The sequence below is a fragment of the Equus quagga genome, unplaced genomic scaffold (genome assembly GCF_021613505.1).
Source record: "Equus quagga isolate Etosha38 unplaced genomic scaffold, UCLA_HA_Equagga_1.0 HiC_scaffold_5056_RagTag, whole genome shotgun sequence".
Taxonomy (NCBI): domain Eukaryota; kingdom Metazoa; phylum Chordata; class Mammalia; order Perissodactyla; family Equidae; genus Equus; species Equus quagga.
In genome coordinates, this window is record NW_025793944.1 from 1 (window position 1) to 8,631 (window position 8,631).

The 8,631-nt window shown below is 38.7% G+C and overlaps 1 protein-coding gene across 1 annotated transcript; it reads left to right on the forward strand.

The window, feature by feature from the left end:
- Window positions 1–2,856: 2,856 nt before the first annotated feature.
- On the forward strand, window positions 2,857–3,774 carry LOC124232358 (olfactory receptor 7G3-like). Its single transcript, XM_046649312.1, has one exon. The coding sequence runs from the start codon at window positions 2,857–2,859 to the stop codon at window positions 3,772–3,774; it is 918 nt and encodes a 305-aa protein (XP_046505268.1).
- The last annotated feature ends 4,857 nt before the right edge of the window (window positions 3,775–8,631 follow it).

Genomic DNA, 8,631 nt, shown 5'->3' on the forward strand with positions numbered 1-8,631 from the left:
CTTCCCTTCTGTAATTAACCATGTCAGGTGGTGCACTTGTGTCCATGGCAGTAATAAATCATGATAGGAAATATAAAGAGTGTCTCATATATCAAACACTGTGCTTAGTAATTTTGTCTACTTATTATTCATCCTTGCAACATTCCCATGAGGTTTTGTCGTGGTTCCCATAATCCAAATGAGGAGACTGAGTCTTCTCACACAGTTGAAAATCCCTTCTTGTTTAACAAAGCAAGTGTAGTTTGAATTAAGTTCAGGTGTGCCTGAGTTAAAATCTTGATTGATATGTTAAGATTACTTGTTTTCATTAACCTAAGGACCCGTATTTTTCTCTCTGGTGAAGCAGAGTTTACCTAGAGACATCTGTTCCAATCATTCATGTCATAATGATTTGTTAACACAAGAGAATTCTTTACAATCTTTTTCTAAATTACTGGTTAATAACAATAGTTGGCAGAGACATTGATCAACCAAGGACATAGCAAATTAGCTCTTTCCTATTTTGGATGACCATATGACTATATTCTCAGGAACTTATCATAACACAGAAAGGGGAGTGTCCTGGAGTTGTTCCTGGTATACAAACTAAGGATTTCTTTGGGAGCCAGTAACCAGCTTGCCTAACAGAAACACAGGTGGGATGATCTGAACTTACATGGTTGATTTTCAGTTTTCTAGTCCTAACGTTATCGGTTTATTATACAACAGAGACAGAGGTGTCAAAAAGATAAAATCGATAGGCAATCAATCGAACAGCTGAGTAGCAAGGGATTAATTATTTCCTTAACTAATAAACAAGAGAGAAATGAAGGAAGGGACAGATCTCGACAGGTCGCCTTGAAAGGGAGAAAAGAACAGGAAAAACAGATTTAGAAGTAATTACCTATTAATAAGATAATTACGACTCTTGTTAGTTTAAAATTTAATTAATTTAAATCTGTATGTTGTATTTTTATTGCTTTGCTTGTAAAAACATGATTGGAAATTAAACAGAAAAGAGTGTGCACGTATTTATTTCATACACTGCTGTGGGGGCGTATGTATTTGTGCTGAGAAAAGTAAGTAATTTCCAAAATAAGGTATCATTTTCTCATCCAATAGTTGTGACCATCTTAATTCACAAGTACTTCATACTCATCAGGTGCTGGGCTCTGATTTATATTGATCAAATTTTTTAAGTCCCTCAACTATCAATGCATTTCAAGTATCTAGATATACCATTCTCAATTCTCTTTTTCCCTCTTTGGCTAAGTTGTCAATTTTCTCCGTCTTCCTACTACTGTAGCAACACTGCCAAGAAGCCTGGGCATAGGTGTTGGTAGATTCCATCTTTTGCATCTCAGGATTCTGCTCTGGACACACTAACAAATTGTTGCTTTTTAATTTTTTGTCATTAATTTCAAGACCCCATATATTTCAACCTCCCTCCAATTCTTCATTTTGAAAAAAAAGGAGATGTGTTATGTATTGCTTTATGAGACTGCTTTAATATTCTAATATTGGGAGAAAATAGAATCACATTGATGTAATAGGTTAAGGTTTCAAGGAGCATATTCTAATCTTGATCTCAGGTTATGATATGGATCCTGTTCTGATGCTGTCACCTGCTAGACACTACCTATGTGGCCAGAGATGAGAAGACCTTAAAAATCAGGGAAATCATGTGTGGCTTTCTTCAGGTGGAAGTTTCAAAAGGCAATTAAGTGAATCTGATCAGCCCTTCAGGAGACTTAAATCTGTACTGCTTAGTATTTGCATCGCATGGTGGTATGAGTTCAGCTCCAAAGTCTGGAATCCCTTCACCACCTCTTACTAAAGTGTCAAGTATTTTATATTCAAATCTTCACTTCCCTTGAACTTTATATTTACATGAAGTCACAGGTAAACAAGAGGATGGTAGGAGCACTTGATTCATAGGTCACTAGAGAGCATAAAAATAGTTAGTATGATAAAAAGTGCTGACAACTGTGACTGGCAACAGAATGCCTTAAGTGCAAATGGCAGCGGGAGCAGTTTATGGTAATTATTATAATTATTTTGTGGTATCTGCTAATATCATTATTAATTGCAATGATCATAGCAAGGGTTTTGTGATAAGAACCCAATGTTGAGACAGTGAAATATAAACAGGAAATAAAAAGGACAGATTTTGATGACCTATTGAAAATGAAGAGGTTTAATTGAGTCATGGACTTAAACTCACAGACACATAAATCTGCAGAGCATTGATGAGTCAGGCCATCAGTTTCCTCAATAATTGTGCTCGTTCAGCTCTAACCTGTGGACCAGTTGATTTTCCATTCCCACAATGAACCGTATTCTACAACAGTGGTCCTCAGGTAAAACCCAACCAGAAGCACCATTTGGAAATTTGTTAGAAAGGCAAATTTTCAGCCCCATGTATAATCTCCTGAATTTCATATTCTCAATGTGGGGCCTAACAATACAGGTTTTAACAAACCCACCAGCTGATTCTGATGCAAGTACAGTTTGAGAAAGTATGCTTTAAAACTCACTTTTAATATGATTGGTTGTGATTTTCCTGCTTGCTAATTTGAAGCTTTTGAGAATTCTCAAGGAAAAGGGTATATGTTGCTTTGTATTTTGTTTCTATTAGCTGGCACTATGTAGGAATCGAGTAAGTAAGATTTGGGTAGTTGGGTAGTGTAGGAGAGAGGACAGAAACAATAGAGTTTGAGGAAGGAAGAGACACAGAGGGGCAGAAGAGAAAGGGAAAGATGAATAATGTTCACTTCAATTCATAATAGAGGTGCCAGGGATTTCTAAAATAAGGGGTTCTTGTACATCTGTTATGGGCTTTCTCACCTATATTTTCCCATCAGATTCATCAACAACATGGAAGCAGAAAACCAAACAAATGTGGCAGAATTCCTCCTCCTGGGTCTCTCCGAGGATCCAGAACTGCAGTCCTTTATCTTTGGACTTTTCCTGACCATATACCTGATCACTCTGCTTGGAAATCTGCTTATCATCCTGGCCATCTGCTATGACTTCCACCTCCACACACCCATGTACTTCTTCCTCTCCCAACTCTCCTTCAATGACATCTGTTTCAGCACCACCACGGTCCTCAAGCTTCTTGTGAACATCCAAAGACAGAGCAAATCCATCAGTTACACTGACTGTCTCACTCAGGTGGGCTTCGTTCTATTTTTTGCAGGCTTGGAAAATTTTCTTCTTGCAGCAATGGCTTATGACCGTTATGTGGCCATCTGCCATCCACTGACGTACAGAGTCATCATGAACCCATGCCTCTGTGGCCTGCTTATTCTACTCTCTCTGATCATTAGCATTGCAGATGCACTCCTCCACAGTCTGATGGTGTTACGACTGTCCTTCTGCACAGACCTGGAAATCCCTCATTTCTTCTGTGAACTTGCTCAGGTCATCAAGATTGCCTGTTCTGATACTCTCATCAATAACACCCTAGTATATTTAGTGACTAGCATATTGGGTGGTGTTCCTCTCCTTGGGATTGTTTTTTCTTACACTCAAATTGTCTCTTCCATTCTGAGAATACCATCAACTGGGGGAAAATATAAAGCCTTTTCTACCTGTGGATCTCATCTCTTGGTTGTTTCCTTATTCTATGGCACCGCCTTTGGTGTGTACATTAGTTCTGCAGTTACCCACTCTTCCAAAAAGACTGCAATAGCCTCAGTGATGTACACTGTGGTCCCTCCAATGTTGAACCCCTTTATCTATAGCCTGAGGAACAGGGACATGAATGAAGCCTTGAAGAAACTAATCTGAGGAACATTTCTATTTTTGCTATTGCATTGTCTGTCTTGGACTTGGCCCTTGAGAATGAGTCACATTACAAAAAAACCTGGGTGAATCTGAATGTCTGACTCTTCCTTCACCAAGTTCTTAAGCTGTAATGGTTAAATACCAAATAACAAGGATAATTCAAATGAGGTTTGAAAACTGACTTTGGTCTTCTCTAACATTGAGATTTTTGAAAGTTTATGTGAACTCCCTGCACTTGATTATTTGGTCATGTTCCACTGAAGTAGAACTTGAGTAAGGGATTCTTTCTATGTGATTTTGAGGGGAATGTTCTTAGGACAACTGTGAGTGACAGAAAGAGGATAAGACCAGGGAAGGAATTAAACAAGGGTTTCATCATAGCCAAGAGACTAATCAGTTAGATTTCAGGTGCTTTTACTACAACAAGAAAATGTAATTATGTGCTGATATAGAGATGTCAATTCACGTAACTCTAGCAAAAATTTCCTTATGTACGTATATCAAATCATCATGTTGCTTACCTTACATATACAAAAAAAAATTTAAAGAAGTAGAGAGAAAAGTGTACCATTCTCTTTGTCTCTCAGGGTGAGGCAATCAGCCAATATGAATCTGCAAAGAAGGAATTTGTTAAATTAAGGTCATTTTGTTAATGGTTTCCTTTCCTACGCAAAATATTTTTAGTTTGAGGTAGTCTTACCCATTTATTTTTCTTTGCTGCCTTTGTTTTTGATGTCAATTCCAAAAATATCATTGCCAAAACCAATCTCAGAGAACTTACCCCCTACATTTTCTTCTAAGAGTTTTAGTTTCAGATTTTACATTTAAGTCTTAAATCCATTCTGAGTTGACTTTTGTGACAGGTGTAAGTTGGGGGTCCACTTTCATTCTTTTTTTATTTTTAATGTTTTATTGAGGCAACATTGGTATCTGACATTATATAAATTTCAGGTGTACATAATCATGTTTCAACTTCTTTATACATTCTTGAACTCTCAATATTTGAAAGAGTAAGTACCCATCTATGAAAGAAGTCAGTGGAGCTGCTGGGCTCCAGCCCATCAACCATTTCACACTTCAGGTCTTTTTGTGGTACATGGAAGACTATATCTTTTTTGAGTCTAATTCTTCTGTCACCAGATTATTCTAAAATGGCTAGATAACATAATGGCCAAATACATTTTAACTTGACATTGAAACTTGACTTTTCTTTTGTGTAGTTCTGTGTTGTTTGACAGATGATTTTCATTCTTACTTCAATCCCTTGTCTCAGGTTTCACATAAAAATAACCTGGGGCAGTGGTTAAAGTTTTAGTAACATTTTTGTTGATGACTCTCAGAAGAAGGAAAAACTTAGAAAATGGATAATGCAGAGAAAGAATGGAATCAGGAAGGATGACTGTCGTATATACAGAACTGGCTTCCACATGTTCCCATGATAACAACACGTCAATTTAATTCCAAAGTTGAGCCTACAGCAGGGCATGGAGCTTACCTTTCATACAGCAATTCAGTAACTGCTGAGACCAGTCACTGGTAAGCCATATCCCTTTGATTCAACACTAGTATCCATTATTCTTAGTTTTATTATCTATAAATTTGGCATAATTATATCATCTCCATGGTTTCAGATAACTATGAGATGTTTTAACATTATCAGTAAGGAAGCATACAGTTATAACCAGAAAAAATTCCTATCTCTAATACAGTCAAACAATAAAGAGAGCTGTCTGTCATTACAAGCACCTCAGAGATAGAGCATCTACAAGAACAGGAGAGTTTGGCTCATTCATTTCCCCATGTGGTAGCTTAGTCCTAGGCATGGTTCTCAATTTCACAAGTTGGCGGCAGCATATATAGGTGTCAAACTTGATCAGGATGGCTAGAGACAGAAAACCATCCTTCCCTGGTTCAGATGATAATAGATCTTTTGATGGAGTCAACCAGAGGACGTCTATAGTGAGTGCAATTGTGGCCCTCAATACAATATGTCTACGTGTTAATCCCTCTAATTTGTGATTAACTTATATGATAAAAGGATGAATGTTAGTTATTTGGAAAAAGGATCTCTGCACAGAATGCACTTACCCTGGTTATTCTCCAGGGTGCAAGAATAATCACATGTATCCTTATAAAATAGATAGAAGTGAGAAAATATAAAGAAAAAGATGAGGCAGTGTGACCATGGAGAGAGATATTGCATTGATGCAGGCAGTTTTTGACGTCCACTATTTCATTATTTTGTCCTACAAAACGAGCATTTTCATAGAATTCTAATGCATCTTTTTATCACTCCTTTATGTTTCCCAAAACCGTGTATTAAGTGAATTTGCCTTAATATTAACTTTGTAAAAAGTTTAAAATTAGTAAATGAATTCTCACTGACATAAGCAATATGGCAGCAGACGATATTCCTAACCGCCCACCTTCCAGGAATACATTGACTATACAGGTACACAAAATCAATTCCCTGTGAGAGAAATCCAGAAACTGATTGAGTGACTCTTGCTTATCAGGAGACTGAAAAACTACCCACACCCCACAGGTAGGAAAAGCTGAGATACAGTCACACCACAAAACACCACTTCTGGTACAGCACAATAGAACCTGGTGAGAATCCAGTGCTCTCAGCTTATCCTTGGGGTGTGAAGGCTTTGGGCCACACATGTAGGGCCACAACTTTTATGGAAAACCTGAGGGACTGGCTTCAAAATCATGTAGCTGTGAGAGCCAACAGGGCTTGGCATTTGTGAGACCTCTAGTACCACAGAAAGCAAAAAGGCCACTTTTAAATGGATAGGCAAGCAGTTACTATGGCTCTTCCCCTAGGCTCAGACGAGAAGGAGGATGCAAAAACAAGGCTCCCACATTCTTCCTGGAAGGGTCTTGACTGAATGCTTTCCCAACTGTTACCCAAGGGTTGACCTCTAAGCAGCCTGTCTCTGTGATCTGACCTAACTCCTCAGAAAGCCTGAAATGGTTTCTGGACACCACCAAAGGAGGCATGACACTTCCTGATTTCAAACTATATTACAAAGCTATAGTAATCAAAACTGTGTGGTACTGGCATAAAATCACACATAGACCAGTGGAACAGAATCAAGAGCCCAGAAATAAACCTTCATGTATACAGTCAGCTTATATTTGGAAAAAATAGCCAAGAGTACTCAAAAAGGATAGTCTCTTAATAAATGGTGTCAGAAATATTGCATAACCACATGCAGAAGAATCAAATTGGACACTATCTGACATCACTCACAAAAATTAACTTGAAATGAATCAACAACTTAAACATAAGACCTGAAGTCATGAAACTCCTAGAAGAAAATAACGGGGGAAAAACTTCTTGACATTGGTCTTAGCAGAAATTACACCAAAAAGACAAGTAAGAGTAACAAAAATTAGTGAGGGAGTATATATCAAACTAAAAACTTACACACAGCAAAATAAGCCATCAACAAACTGAAACTTCTACCTATTGATTGGGATAATTGCAAACCATTTATCTGATAAAAGGTTAATCTCCAAAATATATAAAGAACTCATAAACTCAATAAGAAACACATAAGCAGTGAAGTTAAAAATTGGGCTGAGCAGCAGAATAGACATTTTTATAAAGAAGACATACAAATGGCAACAGGTACATGAAAGCATGGTTAGCATCACTAATCACTATAGCATTACTATAAAGGGATATCACCTCGCATTTGTTAGAATGGCCCTCAACAAAAAGACAAGAGATAACAACTGTTGGCAAAGATGTGGGGAAAATGGAAGCCTGACACACGGTTGATGGGAATGTAAAATGGTATAGTCATTATGGAAAAAAAGTATGAATTTCCTCAAAAATATAAAACTATATTATAGTTTTTATATTTATATTACATATTTATTTAAAAAACATAAAACTAGAACTACCATATGATCCAGCATTCCCACTTCTGGAAATACACCTAAGGAGATGAAATCTTGGAGAGATATTTGTGCTCCAATGTTTATTGCAACATTATATACAATAGCCAAGACATGGGAACCTAAGTATCTTGCAACAAATGATTGGAAAAAGAAAATCTAGTATAGAGAGTGACATCAGAAACATGGTGGAGTGAGCTGTTCCCTTTGTTTCTCCCCCTCTGATTTACAACTCAGTGGACATTCACTGACCAATGGAGGGTAGCCACACAGCACAAGAGTATGCCTGAGAGACCCAAGCAACTATCCATCTGAAAGTGGATGGACTGGGTCTCTGGGTAGCAGTGCTGATAGGGGAGTGCTCCCCTACTCCCCGCTGGTAGCAGTGAGCCAGATTGCAGGTCCTCTTGTAGCAGCTGGCGCTACTCTAAGAGGAGGCAGTGATGGCCCAGAATGCAGGTGAATACTATCCCAGCCCATGGGAGTTCACACCATGCTGCTGCATCCCCACTAGCTGGAATTCACCTTAGCATGATAGTAGGAGGAGGCAGTGGTAGTCCTGCACATGTGTGAATGTTTTCGTGGATCCTGAGAGTACCTGCTGTACCACCGATGTCCAACCAGTGGGAATGCACTATGGCACAACCATAAGAGGACTTTGAGGCAGTCCTACTTGAGTGCATGAATGATGTTCTGGCCTTCAGGAGTGCCTGCCATGCCACCACGGCCCCAACAAATGGCCCCAGCTCAGACTGCAAGAAAGGCCCTGCCCATCAAGCACAGTGGCTGGCTCAACTGTAAGCAGAGGTGGAGGCAGCCTGGTGCATGTGTGAATGCTATCCCAGACTGTGGGAACACCCCCGCTTACCCACACAACTTCCAGAGGATAGAGTGGGATGAGAAACACAGTGGTCGCAGGTGGAATCTGCCACTTGATACTACCACAAA